This window comes from Varroa jacobsoni, unplaced genomic scaffold (assembly GCF_002532875.2).
Source record: "Varroa jacobsoni isolate VJ856 unplaced genomic scaffold, vjacob_1.0 scaffold_714, whole genome shotgun sequence".
NCBI lineage: Eukaryota > Metazoa > Arthropoda > Arachnida > Mesostigmata > Varroidae > Varroa > Varroa jacobsoni.
In genome coordinates, this window is record NW_019213616.1 from 16,543 (window position 1) to 35,557 (window position 19,015).

At 42.9% G+C, this 19,015-nt stretch overlaps 1 protein-coding gene across 1 annotated transcript in view; it reads right to left on the reverse strand.

Annotated features, from left to right (window-relative positions):
* Positions 1-19,015, reverse strand: part of LOC111262930 (solute carrier family 4 member 11) — a 184,607-nt gene that overhangs the window by 13,572 nt on the left and 152,020 nt on the right. The window contains exons 6-8 of the mRNA XM_086969364.1: positions 12,372-12,398; positions 2,703-2,781; positions 1,565-1,687 (exon numbers count right to left, since the gene is read on the reverse strand). Coding sequence (XP_086825490.1) covers positions 1,565-1,687; positions 2,703-2,781; positions 12,372-12,398 — 229 coding nt within the window. The remainder of the gene's footprint in view (positions 1-1,564; positions 1,688-2,702; positions 2,782-12,371; positions 12,399-19,015) is intronic.

A 19,015-nucleotide genomic window follows, 5' to 3' on the forward strand; every position in this document is an offset into this window, starting at 1 on the left:
CGTGTGTGCTACAAAAAGCAAAAGGACTGTTGAAATTCTGCATCAAGCTTAACATTGTCACTATACAACGACACAGATAACTCTTGCGCCAAAGGTAAGGCAGGCAGTTTCGACAATGCGGTTATCAACTTAGCACCTCTGAAACAACGTTGATTTTAACATAAGTTTTAACAAAATTCGAATGATTTTTTCGCAGTTAGCAAAGAGCAATTCGTCTGCGTCTCACAAGCTAGACGTAAAACGCTCTCAATAAAAGAAACACTTGTATGCCTTAGTAACTTCGTTCGGTTCTCTACATCTAGCCAAGTTCTAATTTGCCTATAGCTAATGAATGAATGAATAAGTTACTAAGTTATGAACTAGTTAAGTTTAGAAGGAACATATTGATCGGCAGATAAGTACTTCTAGAAGCTTTAAAAAAAATTCTTGAAGTACAAAAATTGTTGTGCGAAATGACTGCCTACTCGGAAAGTGTACTGGTCGTTTCAGGTAGAATTCTCTAAGGTAGTGTAATAGGACGATCGAGCGCTTCTGGGGACAACTATACGTGTCTTATACATACATTAGTACTCTAGTGAATATTTTTCTATGAAGATAAGCTCAGTGGCTTGCCGACTGGGTAACCCAGTGCGCGATTAGTGATAGGAACAAAAGGAGTTCAATAGGATGAAACCTGTATCAATATACATGAATCTTCAATCGATTTCTTCACGACAACTTCTAGCAATAAGCAATGCACGATCACTATTCGAGGTACGCAAATTGGCAAGCTATTTTCGATTAGAATTAACCAGTATCACCACTATCCAGCAAGGAACACTACATAATTTCATTCAACGCAGAACTCAATTTCTTTCGCACCCCTCTATACGTAAAACCCAATCTTTCGAGTATATTATAATAACACGCGCAGCACACATTCGCACGCGTCTACGTGTGCGCGGATTTGTACAAGAATCGTAGAATCGCACCCCTAAGTAGGCATGAGTCGGAAACGCATTGCATGCCCGAAGCGCACCTTTAGGGAACTCCCACTGATGGATCCATTTACTCTAAACCGGTGTGGCCTTTTTTCGCCTTTAAGAATAAATCAGGTTAATTTAGATATTGAATCTGAAAGTCCATCTATTTTTTCGCCTCGGTTCAGATCGTTGGGTGCAAGGGGAGGAAGCCTCCGGAAGCCAAGGGAAGAATCCAGCTAGTACTGAGTTTATTACTTCTAAAACCTACGCATAATAGTATATCAGTGCAATAATGAGCCGGTGCACATATATAACTAGTATTTCTATTGTCAGACGAAGCAAATCTGACCTACGTATCTGCTTCGTCGTCGGTCCATTTAATTTCGCATTTTTCAGTCCATTAGGCTATACCTAGGAGTACTTTAGTGAGTGACGACAGACCTCTTTAAGCACAACACAACTCGTAGTTAGCAGAATAGAAAACATCGGTTAACAGTCATTTCTACTTTATATATTCTAATTAAGGGCCAAACCGCTGCGACTTAGCCAGCTTCGTCTTATTCTCATCTAGGGCAAATGGAAAAGATACATAAAAGACGTACCGATTTTCCCGGCGGTGTTCGTATCATTGAGCGCCCCAAAGGCGATTGTTGGTAGGAGGCAAGCGAAATAGAGGAAGAAAATCGTGGACACTGTTTTGTAGATCGTTCGGTGTCCCACCACACCTACAGCGCATTTTTATGGAGAAATTATTCGTATAATTAGTAACAGCGTGATGTGTCTGCTCGTTGCTAGGCTTTTGACCTGGAAATCTTTCCCTGCAAATAGCTATGTACTTAAATAATTGTACTTATTTAGTTGGAAATGGTAATCATTTGTTGTTAGGTAATGTTTAAGACAATTCCAGTGGGTACTAGTCTTCATCTATCGAAGATGGTACTTTGCCCTGTTCGCTTAAGATGAAACATTTTTACGGGACCTAACAAGTTAGAGTTCAATCCGCCAACTGCATCGTGCATAAAAGCAGCATTAGCTCCAGACTGATTAGATTACTAAAGGACGTTTTTTGTATTCATTTTTCATCCAGCTACATACGAGCATTCGAAATAGTAAAGTAGTTTAAGTGAGTACGGACACTTGATCTGTGCCCTTAAAAGCGACACCAAGCTTCTATCGCTTCCGGACACGCCGGAGCCGTCATGTCAGCTAGGCGACATGGCCAAAAAATAGCAGAAGTAGCAGAGGCTGAAACGTTATTTACTAAGATCTTTTTCAGTTGCCCATGGCCCAATTGACAAGCCGTGTGAAGCATTGTCGCTTCCCGATCATGATAATGCAATAATGTGTTTAGCTCACGATTTGTAGGCCGAAAATTTGAAAGCGAATGCACCTTTTACGTTGATGAAGCCTCGATAGCTGTATGGTTAATGGATGTTTCTGTTTTGATAGATAAACCAAGTTTCAGTATCGTGTATTAAAAACGAACACACAAGAATAAATCTGAGGCGATTTGTGCTGACCTCAGCTCTGATGCATTTTTGTGTTCTATATGAACGGATTCATTTTTGCCATCTCTGCTGTAATTTCTGTACATGTCTACTGTACAATTGTACATTCGGTGGAATTGGCACCGTTTGAAGTGCTTGTTTGTCACTACTAGAATCATACGAGTAATTATTAGTATTATCAATAATCCTAGTAATACATTTAGCTAGTTAAATATTACAGAATACATCCTACCGTCGATGTAGTCGGAGACGTAATGGGCGAGTCGACGGCGGATATCGTCGTACAGGCCTTGGCCTATGATGCATTTTCTCTGCAAGGCCAAGAAGCACAAAAAAATATCGAAAACGCAACAGAAAAGCATCGATTCACAACAACAACAACAGCAACAAAAACAGAAACGGGAACGCAATCACAAAAACAAAAAGATGGCATGTATCCAATAAATTAGATCGATCAGTCGCACGTATGTAGGTCGCATGAGGAGACACACGATAGGACCCATAAAACAAGACGAGAAAGAAGGAGCCAAACAGACAGAACAGACAGGTATCGTTAGTTATACGTCGACGGCGTGTCCAGCTTGAACGCTGAACATTGCTTAGTATAATATATGGAACACGATACACCTGCTAATTTTTAGTGACTCACGTGCTTCGAGTAGGTTATTGCTGAAGTGGGCTATTTTGAGGCGCGCTTACCATACGAAAAGTATTGTTTATTTATGTAAGTCGTGGGTAAATGCTACAAACAGATAGGATTTCGATTGTAGCATATACAGCTTGACAGATTTGACATTAACAAAAGGAGAATGAGCCAAGCGAAGCTGCTCAGGAGCAAATTTCTCCTGCCCCTGTTTTCCTTTTGATTCACTGGAGCCGTGAGGAACGACTACGGAGTGCATCCTTGCCTGATTTGGAAGTTTCTACTAAGTTCACAAAGAGGGCTTGAGGGGAGTGGGACGTAATGAGTCTACGCGACGTGAAGGTTGATTTGAGATTGTAACGATTTGGCGACAATTGCAAGTAGTTTAAAATGAGGCAATCCAATATCATTAGCTATGTCTATTCTTAGCTTAATTGTAGCAGCGTCACACGGAATATGTACGCTTCATAAATCGGCTCTTCATTATGTTGCCTTAAAATTTGCTTAGGGATATGGGACGGCAAATGTATACACACGCAGTGTTGCGTACTGAAATATCTAATTTTTGTCTAATTAGACTGAAATCCGTTTGGAATAATTGCTCCAGAAGGGTGCTCTACCTTATAGTTAATATATTTAATTTCATGACGTCTTTGTACAGTATCTCTGTCCGATGTGACACACCTTCGTAATGCATTGGCTTCGGTATGAAGCTAGAGCTCCACACCTGCATACGCTCCGTGCGGCCACGAAAGTTACAGAATTGAGCCGTGTCGCAACTCCCGTAACGGACGCAGAAGGGTAGATCTTGCAACATACAATCGTGCAGTCTAAGATCCAAGCTGCTCTATGATCTAGATGGATCGACATGGCGATTCAGCTCGCCACCGATTATGACTTCTCTATACTACAGATCTACGCTACGTCAGAGTTACTGGATAGAGATAATTTTAGCCGCAGCTTCCTAGCCTCGAGAACGCACCAGAGTCATTGGTTCATTTAAATGAATCGTACTAAATTAAATGCTGGCTCCCAAAGGAACATTGGTTAGCTTCGGTATGTTTGCAGGCAATATTCAGCCAAAGGCTTCAAGGAAAGGGAAGCAGCTCTTATATATAGGGTCATAAGGCTATTTTATGCATAAGGCATTTTTGCTTCTATCTTTACTGCTATACGAATTATATACAATAATATGAATCGGGCCAATTATTTACCGAGATATTGATTTTGAATGATGAATAGGAACATTGTAATATTTCATAGATAGGACAGGCATTAGGGTGCACGTTCTAAACTAGTCTGGGAGGAAGGATCTATAAATTTTATTTCCAATGGCGTTTATGCTCGCTTCTGCTTAAGTAACTGACAGTTGTGGACGAATAGCGCAATTGAACATATAAATATTAAAGGCAACCGGAACATTTCTCTATCGAATAACTCTTATAGCAGTGCTTCAGTCAGTCACGAGTTAGAAAATCTGTGAAAATTACTCGAGTGCTCAGCATTGTCGCAGTGGCATTGATGAAGCACGCAGAGCTGAGGCAGCGTTTAACTATAAACCTCAACAGGATAGTAGCGCCTAGTGGATTTTTCAGTTCACTCAATATAATGAGGTATGTGCATATTGCCATGGTTTGGGCATGCCCATTTTCTGTTGTTGTTATCGGTCACGAATGCAAATTCTTGACCCACTGTCGTTCATCAGCTCTTTTCTGCTGCCCTTATCCGAGAAGCCATCTTCACAATTGTATCCGACCGCTATGGACAGCCGCTCTTTTCGCTGTCGGTGAACGTACTTACTGAACGTACCTAATATTCGTTGTCATTGTAGCCGAGAAAATTTGTTCTCTGCTGTTATATTTGATATATGTTTTAAGGTAAAAAGAACCAGTGTAGAAAGACGTTGTCCACGTTCTGGCTAGCTGATTGACCTTTGTGCAATAAAAATGCTTTTCTACATACAAAAATGCCCTAATTTTTGGCGTCCGACATTAATATTACTAAGCATTATTTCCAATAGTAGTCCCCTTGCAGTAAAAAACGAAGTTTGTTTACACCAGACTTCAAAGCTGGTGTGCCCCTAGAATAAGTAGATAATCACACTGCCTCCGTATCATTTTACGATGACAGAGGCCCGTCAACGATAAATTGTATTTAGAAACGACATGCCCAGCTTATTTAGCTTGGGAAAAAAGAGTCGACTGAGACTTCAGAATAGCGTTTCGACCCTCTGAGAAATTGGTCAACAGTGGCCGTGTTACGCGTCCGGACGCTTTTAGCTAGGACTCGAGATAGACGAACGAAAATGTATTTTTTAAATTATTAGTTCGTTGCGGACTGAAAATAAGATTATTCGATAGAGGCTATCGACGAAAAATGTCCTAGAGTAGAGATATTTCTTTTTATATGGGACAGATAACGTTGGCTTATAGAAAAAAGCAAAATTCCGCTAGACATTTTTTAATAAAATATCTAAATGTCTTCCGTTTTTATTGGATTATAGTTGGCTGGTTGTTTTTTTTTTTTCTTTATAATTTATGGCTAAATGACTGGATGTCCTAAAGCAGTTAAATGTCAAAACTTGGTCCATCCCAAATCTCTTCATAAGCAGATGTAAAAGAATATCGAGACGTCGGCTTAAATACGAGCACTGGCATTTCTCTAATCATTCACAAAGTCAGGTTCAAAAGCTTATCGATGGTGCCCATTATATTTCTCGACCATTACAAATGTATGATTTAAGGTACACATAATGGCGATTGACAGCTGATACTCAACCGTGAATTCCCTCTGTCGTCTGTTATTAAACGAAAAAAGCTCTGTACTCAACGTCCGGCTCTACGAATCGCTGATAGCCGTCATGCTATTAACGTTCAGCATATCGCTTTATGTGAGAGATTTGAATAAAGCTAATTTTAATACTGAAGTAGGACTGCCTTGTTCACAGGCCAATGGACCGGCCCAGTGCTCCAACATCTGTCACACTGCTGGACGAGCGAAATCTGCGCTAGAACTAAATGTACGGTTTATGTATCAGGCATAGATTTCGTCCCTCAGTCGGCTCAGAAGACGTGACTTTTGGCGCTTATCGAGTGACAACATAGTTAGCAGACCAGGAGCAAGTTCCATAACAGCCTACGTACTTTCGTCGTCTACGAACAGACGTCCAGCTACAAGTGGCTCCTTTTATTTGACATTCGCTAGGCCTTTTTTTATTTGATGTACCAAACTATCCTGAAACAATACGGCAGACTTTAGAAAAAAACTCTAGAACTCAGCCATGTAGAATTATATGTGTGGCATTGAAGTGTCTATAAATATGTTTCGGTTGGTAAAGATTATAGATGTTCTAGTAAAATGTCTTTTTTTTTTTAATTGTTGGGACAGAACGTACTTGTCCGCTCACCAACCCTTGCACCCTCGTCAAATGTCCCGAAAACAGATTACCCGCCTGTCCTTATGAAATTTGCTTGTAAAACGACTCAATATGCTGGAGGCCATGTATATACTTGTCGTTATAATGCGTGTACTGCAACATGTAAAAGTTTATAACGTACTAATTTTCGCACAGTGTACGATTGTTTGTAGTGTTAGCGTAGCTATGGAACGGTAAGTGTTATTCATGGCGTTGTCTGAAAAAGCGTCTTTGTCTGACAACGAATATTGCTGAGCGGGTGCAATTGACGGCGTATGCCACGGGAATGTGAAGGCAAGACACGTCGCCTTGTCAAACCCATTGTTACAAATTCAGTCTGTGAAGGGAGCGGTGAGGTTAGCAATATAATAAGGAGACGTCGAGGTGCGGGATATCGGTATGCATGATATAGCTGAACTAGTTCCGCTTGACTGATGCTAGGTAAAAGCAATTGTTGCAACAGTTGCCATGGTATATTGCGCGTTCTCGAACGCTGGCGATTAGTTTAGAAAGTATTGAAGAAGGAACAATGAATAGACCATTAGAGAAAAACTGACTGACGATGCGACAGTGTCAAACTAAAATGGACTGGTGTATGGTGATGGGTGATCGGCAAAGATACATAGGGAAAATGATCTATGGATGAAAAGGAAAAGAATAATAATAATAATAATTAATTGTTGTTAAATCGGACGCGCGCGCAATTGAATTATTCGATTGACTGGTTGGTAAGCTCTTTTTTATTCATTACATTTTGCAGGTTTCCGATTCTTTTTTTTTCTTATGCTATTTTTTCTCTTTTTGCTGATGATTCTAATGAAGGTGCCGAGCTTCTGAGGTTATCGTTCGCGGACGTCCTCGAGGCTCACCTTTCGCCGCCTTCGTGCTGGCTGTACCAACGAAATCGCGATCGACGTACATCAAATCGTCAATCATCATCGTCGTCGTCAGCATCATCAGCGTCATGAACGAGTACGTTGAAAGTAGTGGTTGTGGATGTTGTTGGGGGTTGTTCATTACGTATTCATCGGTAGAACGTGGCGGTAGTAGTTGTCGAAATTCATTCAATCGTTGATAGGTGATTCGTGTGGTGATTTCGTGGACGCGCGAAGGGTGCAGAGCAAGTCGAAGAGATATATGTAGTTGTGGTGATGAAATCGAAGTAAATGGAGACACAGGCAACAGATATATATATATATATAACCAAGCGTCAGAGGAGACTTACCTACGCTCTCGTTCCCATCACGTAGACGGGCTACCACGAAGACTCATCATTATTAGTACTGTCATTATTATTACTATTATAACCTGGCCTTGTTTGGTCAACGGCTCGGCTGATCTAACTTTTTCTTTTTGCGAACATTTATTTATTCATTTGGATTTTGAGGCAAAGTATGACCATCAAGAAAAGGTGCGCTGACCAACTGCTATCAACACTCATTGTGTGTGTCCTTATCAATATTTTCACCTTCTTTATGTGATAGCGATGATAGCATACACAAATGTACGACTGGTCAAAAAATACGTGTAGAAGCAACTTATAGCTGCTTCGAAATCCTTTCTCTCTACCTATCGAAAATACTATGTAGAGCCTGATATAGAACGAAACACAACTTAAGTTAGGTATTTAAAAACGTTGATAGGATAGGCTAAACGTAAGAAGCTAAAGCTACCGCGTTATTGTTGCACCTTTTTTTCGCTTTGTTATTGCCGCAGTGACGTTTCGTCTGCACCCGTTTCTGCTATTCAGATGCTATTTGCGCTTTACTAATCAACTGGGTTCTACCTATTTTTCTAGTGGAACACGCAATTCGAACTTTAGCTATTTGAAGGCCCTGTCAGGCCTCAGCACGGTCAGTGGTTGCTAATCTTTGACACAATTATACCAACGCTAAAAGAAGCCAATATATAAGTAAATATTAATAAAGTAAGTAGATACGATTTATACATGCATGAAGATACAATGTCATCTATTTTCAGTATTCTATGCCTATTCAAGTATGATTCGTTAGAAAGGATCTGAAAATCGGACTGTAACAGCTTATTTTTGATAGGACCTTCCTGCTTTCGATCTATGCTAGCAGACTGATGAACTCGCTGCGAGAATAACTAGTATTTATATTTTCCCCAGACGTAAGCATGATATTGCTTCTACCTAACAGAAGCTATCATACAAGCCTCGTTTGCTTCAAACACGTTTAACCAAGTAAGGCTTGTATGATAACTTATTTGCGATAATCTTGCGCCTACCTTAATCCTACTTTCTGGAACTCAAGAAAACTGCACTGACGCAAACGATTCATCATTTAGATCGGCAATATCCGCAATGATGATATTTTCCCAAGAAGTCCAACTTCGTTGTCAGTCGTATGATACCCTGTCACTTTATTTCGAGCTGACTTAATTTGGTGTTTCGAACATTAAATAGGGCGAAACAAATGGCCCATATATTTAAGTGTTGAATAATTAAAAATGGTGCTACTATGATACTTCGACTTTTACATGCGGTATCGCCGGTAGGCATCCAATCTATTAGACGGCTGACTTTCAACACGAAATGTACCGTGTGTCCGTCTATGGCCGGGTTTCGAATCTAGACTACAATGTACCTTTAAAATATAATCCCAGCTTTGTGTCTTTCACAGCCGGTTATTTAGGCAATGCTGTTGTTGCAGGGGCCGGAGTTTGATAAAGATTCCGAAATTTTCTCTATATCTATTAATATTATCTATGACTCTCACGTGTTACACTATCACAATGAAATATCGCACTTGATTCGAATAAAGACCTTAAAAATCATCATACTTGAGGGTTTGGCCATGTCTGCAAGTATTCCAAAAAATTATAAAATATATAAAACGATGTTACGCGGTTATTCAGCATCCTGTCGACGAAGCATCCATTCAAATAATACCGCCTTGGACAATGCCAAGCAATAGGTGCCCCAGCAAGCGCGTAATTAGCAGTCTAGCTCGATATTGAAACAAATGAACACGCGGAATGTTCTTGGTTTTCTGCGTACATACTAGCTCACATATTTAGCTCTTTTTATACAGCGAAGCTTTTCTTTCGATACGTTTTGACAACGCATATCGATGCATGATAAGGCGATTGCTTTGTACCGCTGCTACGATTTGAATATTTGGCAGGCGCCACTTCTGCAAGAGGAGCGATGATTAACTTCTTCCGATCTGTCGTCATTGGTGTTGCAACGGGCCGCTTACGCTATATTTAGTCATTCGCACGATATATTGGTGTGTATGTGAGTTCCAAGAGAATGGAGGAGTAAGTGGAGGGGAGGCGGCATTGGAAGAGTTCTGCGGGGTTCTGAGGATAATTGGAGTCAAATTGCTTGCGCCGCCCTGGGGCGAACGACGGCCACTACCAGCCTGACGCGCATACATACATACACACATACGTATATGACGTAGGACTTAAAGAGCAAGACGTGGAGCCATAGGCGGTTGCTAGAACGGGACATGGGATGGACACCCAAGAGTGTAAGTGACTAGGAGGCCAGGTTTGTCCCTTGTTTTGCTCCACAGTACGACGCCTCAGTTACTGGACACTGCTGGCGATAGCACTGAGAGGCAGCAGTTGTGGTGGGCTGGTCGTCTGGCGTCGAAAGGCCGCACAGCCAAATGCCCTGTGGGCTAACCACTAAGGAAAAAAATAAAGCAGGCTGCTAGTGAAAAAAGGAAGGCGTCCTGGCTGGCTAGGATTCGTTTAAGGTTTCGCACGATCGAGCCGCGCCAGTTTAACACATCGCGCTAAGACCGGTTCGCCGTCTCGGCAAAGCCGGAATAAACGGACGGCTCACTCGTAGAGTAGCTTCGGTTAGAACTGTAATATCAGCCTGAATGGGAATTCGTGCAGAAAACTAGTGAAAGGCACAACCGCTATTGTGAGCTGTGCACTGGACTTAACTACCCGCCCCTTGGTGGGAACCATGTCTGAGCACTCTGCTGACTGACATTTACTTAGTACCTAATGAATGACCGAATCCGATGGGGTTCCACCTATAACTCGACCCATCCAATGACCCGTAATATTACAACGAGGATAGGACCAGCTGCAACATCGCAGGCTGATCACTTGTTCATAGGATATTGCTTCGTTGCTTATGGGTGTCGTGCGGTGATCGCGTCCATTGCCTCAAGACGAAGCAGAACAGTTTGAGAATAAACAACAATCAGGAAAAAATAAATGAAACGAAAAGCGTAGGGTTTAAGGCAAAGCTTCAATTTGAGCATGACCGATCAACTTATGCATGACTGCATCGCTTTGCCATTGAGTTGGCAGTAGATGCTGGTCACTTTATTGCTGGAACCTGATTTGAAGAAATATGTCATCGAACAAGACTTTGAGTTACAGACAGGACAAGTCCTTCATCGAAAGGGCCACTTCGCCTGACAGTTGGCTTTACCACTACTACTGGCGCCGTACGGGGATGCCGTTCGTCGTCGAAGGATGTCGGTCCTAACATACGACATGTGTATTCACTGTGTATAGCGGGTGCATCGTAACTTTCTAAGTTGTGAGATTGTCACAGGCTATTTTTCGATGTCGGATATTCGACGATTAAAGCACCGGCCACATTATTGTAAAACTGTCAGTGATCAAGCAGTCTTCTTCCGAATTTCGTTATCAGCCGAGAATGAAATAATGGTACAGTCGAGTTTGATAACAAGGACAAGGGTCTACAAAACCTTAGCGGAGCTCTTTTTTTTCTTTTTGTATAGGCTAAGGGTTTTGGTTCCGAAACGACTAACGTTTCTTAAGATCATTCCTATGTCGAATTTGTCCTTCGTGCTGTCAAATCTATTAAACCTTGATCTTGCCTAGAGTCTCTTGTTAATCACTCTCATGGTATGCTATCTCATTTTGTCTGTCAAAATGGTGCTGATACCGCGATAAAGACGACCACCATGGAAGGAAGCTTCGGCGAAACTTACGTATGTGTTATTAATACACATATTTATGGTGAGACAGTCGCTATATTGGCGCGAATAGAAGCATATTCTCGAAACATCCTGAGCACGAATCGAACTGAAAATATTATACCTTAATAGCCCGATTTATATTTTACGTCTCTTAACGCGCTCATTAGATAACTTGTTATGTTCCTGGACAGAGAGCTAGTGCTATGCAAGTCTAACTCTGAATTGACAGTTGATCTAAGAATACCGTGAACTTCATAACTTAATAGAGCCAAAAAAGAGTCTACACTGGAAATAGTATATGGCTCTCTATTGTTTATGTTATTGATACGTTGAAGAGTTTTGCTGCATGCACTTAGGGTCTTCTTAGATAGTTACAATGCGAAGCATCATCCGATGACGAATGACAAAATCCCAACAATGTTCGTATTATTGCTACTAATACTGATTGGGTTGGGTCCGTTCGGTATGATCAAAAACACTATAGCCAGCTTTAGAGTAGAGAGCGGATTCGTCTTTACCCTAATGATCTTTGCGAGTTTCTTCTCCTGTTTCTGCTGGATTGTAGCGGATTAACAAGGCCCGCTAAAGGTTAGCTAAGGTTAGCGAGAGCTCGAATGGTAAGGTGAGCGACCAGTTCTCGAAATTCTCTACGTCGATCTTCCTGATAGCCACAGTCTTTGCCAACGACTTCTTTCAAGGAAGGCCATTGGTCTTTTCTTGACGCGTACTTTCTGCTTCTTTTTTCGTTTATCTTGTCTTTTGTTTATTCGAAAGCTAGCAGGGTCGTTTGGGTCTAGCGGCAGTTCGCGAACAAGTACGGTAGTGGATCGGTGACAATCCTTCTCATAGACCTTTTTCTTGAGACCACGTCATCGCACGACACAGTGTCGAAACGATGACGACAGATCGACGAAGATGAGACGACTGCTTAAACGCCATATACGGACATCGAAGTCCACTGCCCGTCGCCAAGAATAATCGTATTTGGGGAGCATCTATCGCTTCATTTAAAATGAGTCGAATAAATTGATGTGTTTATGTGCGAACCCAATGCAGTTCATAGAATACTTTCTGCCGCCGCTGAGCTGTTCCGCGGATGAGCCTCTGTATCATGTATGACGCGACATCCGAAGCACTGGTAAAGACGAGGCAGGAGCTAATAAGGATTAAGCAGTAAGTCGTGGGGCTTGAGGAGTGGGGGAGCACATAAAAGAGAAAGCGACGGCGATTTAATAGTTTTTCAATCTAAAATAGGTGGTCCTTCGACGTTCGACGGGTGAGAATGGGTTGACAGGCCTGCTTAGTGTCCTCTCTGGGTTTTCCCATTCGAAAAGACGTTTGCTCGAGGAGTCGAAAAAAAACGGGAAACGAAGAAAAGAGTCTAATCGCTACCGCTCCGCGCCGTTCTGTCTGTAAGTGTGTGGCTTATCATTAAATTTTGTCCACTCCCGTTCCTTTTCCCTTACGTTTTCACCCCCCCCCCCCTCTCGTTCTTTCTTCTCGCGTCTTGCTCCTGTGTCTTTGGTTTCCTTCACACAGCAAACCCGATTTTTCTCCTCTGACTCCGTCTGACCCAAGCTGAGACTAAGCTATAGCATTATACGACAACAACGACGGCAGCAATAAAATCTTGTGACGAAAGCGACGAACACAGTTGAAGAACTGAAGTGTTGAGGATGAAGCAGACGGAGTAAAGGGTGGGTCGAATCGCGAATGTCGAGTCTCGAGCCGTCGTCGTTTCCATCGTCGCACTCACCCTTGGGCGTCTGAAATAACGGGTGGTATGTGGTGACTAAAGATTCCGTAAAGGGGCTGAATGGAGTATCTGGAAGACGCAAAGCAGCGAACTCTGCCATGAACGTTACAGCCAAGGTCGGTCGAGCAGCCAGGAGATTCACTGAGTATGCTTATCGAGCTAAACAGGACCAGCCCTTTTTCCTCGGCTTCGATTCAAAATGAAGTCAAGATTGATTTTATGCGAGTGTGGCTGGGACTGTGCGCGCTGTGCTACCGCTATAAAGCGTGTTCGAGCTTCGCTCTACCCTACGACTCAATGTCACAACATCCAGTTGCACTCGACCCGATTCTCTATATCGATGATTGCGGATGGAAGCCACCCTCATCACAGCTGAACGGCAAGCAAACAGCCTGACAAATCGCACACGATTGCTGGCGCTGTACCCTAGCAAGTAAGAAAACCTTTGGCTTTCTACGAAGAGATCTTCTACTGTAAAAAAATAGCAGAACTAGAACTGTTTTAGCGAACTTGGTATTCGTTGCCGATACGCTCCGCTATGATTGTATTAGGTGCAATATGGTTCTCATGATCTCATGCAACTTGAAATAACCAGGAGAAGAGTTTTTCTATACTTATCAATAAATGCCTTTTATATTTATGTAAGGTATTAAGGCCAGCCTCTCGTTGTCATGTAAATAGCCGTTAACTTTTTTAAAAACTATAATCAACGACAAAGATCGCATGCCTGAACAGTAAAAGCTCCGAACTGACATTAGCCTCCACTGTAGATAACGTGTTCTTATTAATTAGACCAGATACAGCTGCCCAATTAAAAAAAAAGTCCATCTGACGTGTGTTCGTTGCCTTAAAAGAGTTGTTGACGCGAAATAGATGCGAAAAAGGCCTCGTTTGACTGCAAAGTGAGTATTCTTCTGAAGCGGTGGGTAACTTACCATAGTGGGCTTTGCAACTTGTCCTCTCCGAACACTTTCTTTAGAAAGTACAATTTCTTGGTCAAACAGTTCAGCCTCATTTTCATGCATTTTCGTCGGCTACTGACTTGAACCGAGCTCTTTGCAAATGCGTACACGACTTCACCTATAAAGAGCACTTGGCGCTCTGTTGAGGGCCACGACGGAGAGACAGAACTACTCGAGTGAGCTGTTATTCCCTATCCTCGCTTCATCATCGCGGGCAAACTCCAATTTCTTTACATTCAACTACGCCACGACATCTCTCGCTAGGAGGCAATGCCACTTGTAATATCTATTCAAACATTATGAGTTCTTGTCGTTTTAATACTTTACTCGCGCAGGCCTTCAGCCTAACTATCGAGTTTAGCAGAGCGCGTGAGTACCGACTGCTAGGCCGGTGAGTTGTTCGGGGATCTAGCGAGGAATATGCCTCATTGTCCTCAAACCAACCCCTGTAAGAGTATCGTGTAGAAGATGTCCGCCCTAGAGCCTCTCAGGCACTCGATGCGCTAAGCGTTTTATTTGCTCTCCGTTTTGTGGCTGATTTCGAAAGAACTAGCCGGAAGGAACCGTGTGTTCTGCCCGCCTACTCATTTAAGCTTAGTCGAATTGAAATATCCGAATACAGCAAAATAGCTATTAACAGGGCGGCCCTTTGTAGGCCCGGACTACATCTTCTGCAATGCCCAAGCACGTACAGAAAGGAAGCAAGGGGCAGACCAAAATCTACAAGACTATAAGAATAAGTTACTGAAGGAGAATCTCTTGAGTATACCTGACCTACGAGCAGTCTGACCGGCCACCATGCCGTACCGCTGGATCGATGTATGGCCTGACGGACCCCAAATCACTTCAACCTCAACCAACCAGCATACATCCCCCAACTGTACGCTGCACTTGACATTAAAGTCGATCGATATAACCGCTACTGCCTTCATTCTCTTGTGTCCGATTGGATCAACTGGTTCGTCTCCCTTCTGAGTGTGTCTTCTGTATTCTTTTCAGTCTTGGGCATCTTGTTTGGCGTCAGAAGTTGGTCTCCAGTAGGCTGATGGGAACTAGTGAGTGACTCTTCGGGGTCCACCAACTAAAACCTATTAGCTAAGCGCTGGCAATGACGTCACGTGCGAGGCGGACGGGCTACTTGTCACCTGCCTACGTTTTATTTGAATGGAGCGTTGTACTCAGCAGAGAGACGAAGCAAGCCGTTGCAGCTGGCCGTCGTTATAGCTGCTGGTGTCTTTTCAACAAAGGCATGTATTGGCTTAACATTCTATTCCAATATTTGACCTCGGTAGCCGTCCTAGGAGTTCTGGGCAGTGGTAAAGTTATATAAAGGAAAGTAACGATCGGCTATGTATACACCTCACTTAAAGGTGCGTTTTTACATGCTTTCTTAAAAGTCAACGTTGTAAGGTTGATGTTATATAGAGCAAAGCTGTGTGGATCATCCGCTTATTTTACTGAGAAATTCGACCTGATTATATAACATGCTGAATCCACTCGACAGAACGATTTTAGCCACTTGGGGCAAATGGTAAATTATAATTTGACCTTCAAGATGACGTTTAGCTGTTCTTCGTTTGGTTAAAACCGGTTTTCGTTAGGTTACACCTGTCGCCCTGCTGTACAGAAAGCGTTGCATGGATCGATCTTGAGACGAGAAATGTTGTTGATTGTTGAACAAAATGACTAAAAAGACGTGGTCGAGGGCAGGTGCGCGAAGGCAGTTTTCGTAGACGTCTGCTGGTCACAAATTTCTGGTTCGGTTCGTTTGTCCGTCTAGAGTAGCAAGAAATTCGATCTTTTTCCAACAGTTTCACTTTTCTTCCGCTGTTATTGTTTTATTTACCCGATTAATCAGTTGTTTCGTGGTAGCAGAAGTGGAAACAACAGCAGCGGTGGAAACGACCAGAAATGCCTGGTACGGAGACGAAAACAAGAGTAGCACCGGTACGAAGCGACAATAAAGAAGGCAGCCTATTAAAGATGAATGGATGCGAGAAAGGGTAACGGAAGAAGCTGTCTAATTTTCTGCCGTGCAAGGGACCAAACGGTGAACATCTTCCCGGAGAACATTTCCTCGACCGATGCAGATGTCGGTGGGGCACCAGGACACTATATCAGGTTACCGCCAAGAGTACTTGACGGTGCAGACATAAGATGACGATGGAAGAGACAAGCGGGACAACACTTACAACAGACTCGAGCTTGGATAATGTCCGGAGTCAAGAAATCGCAGGCCTTCACTCCTGACTATTTTCGTGTGCGGCTCGGGTGCTCTGAGTAATGAACTCCAGGAGAAGACTACAAATTTTTTAGCCGGGGGGCAAAAAACGAGGATTGAGCGCAAGAAATATCCAAGCGAAGGAGGTCAGAGGACATGGACGATCACCAATCAACAGACAGTGACCAACGACTGCGTAGCGTAATTGTGTATGCTATCGTTTGATTCGAATAGTTAGCTTTCGGCCATACTGAGTTAAAACATGGCACATGTTGGACCAAAACTAGAAGTAGACGATTACAGAAAACTGATATATTGCCTATCAGGTAGCAAGAAAAATAAACGGTAGACGTACACAGAAAGAGGTTGCAGATATCCAAGAAACTTGGATACCTCCTATTGCTGCGATAGATGATGACCTTAACGAGATTTAATTTCCTGTTGCCCCAGTGCAATTTTCTCAGCTTGATGTTTATTTTGTTAGATTGCCGTATTTTTAGCAACCGCACGGTTGACCATCGCGGCCTACTCACATGCTTCTGTATGCACGGGTACGAGGTGACTTCGTATATCGCTAAATATGTAGAAAAAAAAAAGAGATTCCGAAAGCCGTTTATTGCAGCAATTATGGCTGATTACGAGTAGATCAGTAATTTCCTTCATGATCGCAACTAAGTACATTTGTGTAACTCATTACCATATTGAACGTCGTGGAAATCACCGTGGAAAGGGGCAAGTGGACGGGACAAAAGCTGATTTATAGTAGATATTGGATACTGTAGCTGCCAGTTTTTCCTTCTTTTGCTGCAGTTTTCTGTAGATGTGATCATGCGTATGCTAAACTATGCCTAGCTTAGCTTACGTCTAGACAGAGATGTGACCTTTCGGGTAGCAGTAAGCATATCCCAGCCGCTACAACCGCATCGTTTCCCTTTGGCACCATTTCGGATGATGGCGCTGGAAGTCGAGTTGTCCCCTTGCATTTCCTACGCTTCCGCCCAGTTCGAAGACAAACGCCACAGCGCCAAGTGGCAGCAGCCTTGCCCATATCCGCTTCTTTGAGAGATGAACGGGCGCTTCAGGGCATATTTTTTTTTTCGAAAGATATATTTGTTTGCTGTTGGGACAGGTCACGATTTTCCGACCCTTGACGTTTCCAAGGCCCACAGACCGAGCAGAAATGCAGAGTGAGACGGACGCTTGACTGCTTCTGCACCGATCGAACATAGTACGAAAAACCGAATGAAGAGCGTGACCCGATCACTTAGCGTGTCGCTGACGAGACTTGGCGACCAGAGTTGCTGATTATTCCGATCTCGAATGGATAACCATCTAGAATGGTGATAGAACAGAACCGTGGAATGATGCGTAGTTGGAAGCCCTGAACAGGCGGTCTGTATTCTAGTTGTAACGCAGAAACGCGTTTACAGATTGTAAGAAACACTGGTGCGGTCGTTACGTTAGCGTGGCCAACTTAACAGAGTAGTTTCAATAGCTTTTCTTTGATCTCATTGTTTTTCTCTACGTATGTATGTAATAGCTGCTGACTGGGCTCTACGAAATGGTAGCCTTCACCGCTTAGAACTAGCCATAGGAGGTCAAGTGCTGAAGCTTACGTGCTTGTTGCGGTGTTTGCGAATGACGCCGACAACGAGGTCACACTGAATTTTAGATCTGCCGTGCCGCAGCTGACGCTGCTCGGTTGAACAGCGCAAGAAGACTCGTTTTGTCGTAGTCAAGCCTGTGATGGTTGACCGGCATTCATAGAATATGCGAAGCGAAAATGCTCGGTGTATTGTGTATTTTGAAGCTCTTGTGCTTGACGTTCCTGTTCCTTTAGCAGCACGTTCTGCTATTGCTACTGCCGGTGCTGCTGTGCGGTTAGTATTGAAGTAATGCGGTTAACGTTTACTTACTCGTTCCAGTTCGGTCTCGTAGACAAGGGTCACTGTCCTTTCGCTTGGTTGTATTGGCTGCTAAATCGAAATTAATTCAAAATGAATGTCTAAATGTTAGTCGACGGTCGGGTTGGGTTCGTGTTCATTTGTCGAATTTGCTGTGGCGGTGACATTGACCCCACAGACACACGCGCAAACATTCAAAATAAAGGTAGCACAAACCCCAATTCGTGATTTCAAAATGCATAGCCGTTGTCAGTTGTGCTAGTCGCATTCACACACGAAGATAGAGAAGCTTTAGCGTGCTCTCCTGTCAAGGGTCCTTACATCTCGGGGGGTCGGCATAATACATAGGTAAAAAGCAGCAAGTGAAGTAGTGCACAAGCCATTTGATAAAACAGATTTAAAGCCGTGCCAAATAGGTCACTCTCGTACGTCCGAGAAAGATACAAAATACATAGCGAAATAAATTGCACCTGTGTATATTAGCAACGAAGCGTAAATTGTTTTTGCTTGCAACAGAGATAAGAGCGACTCTCGATAGAGCTTATTCTTTTACAAAACTCAATTTAGGACGCGCTTGATGCAAATCCTTTCTTGGACCACCCAGATTCGTTTTAACACATTAGTAGGGTAATGGGGTAAATTACTAGAAAAATGTACGGCTGCAGGGCTGAACGGACTTCGGTGTAGCCTCGTTAACGAAC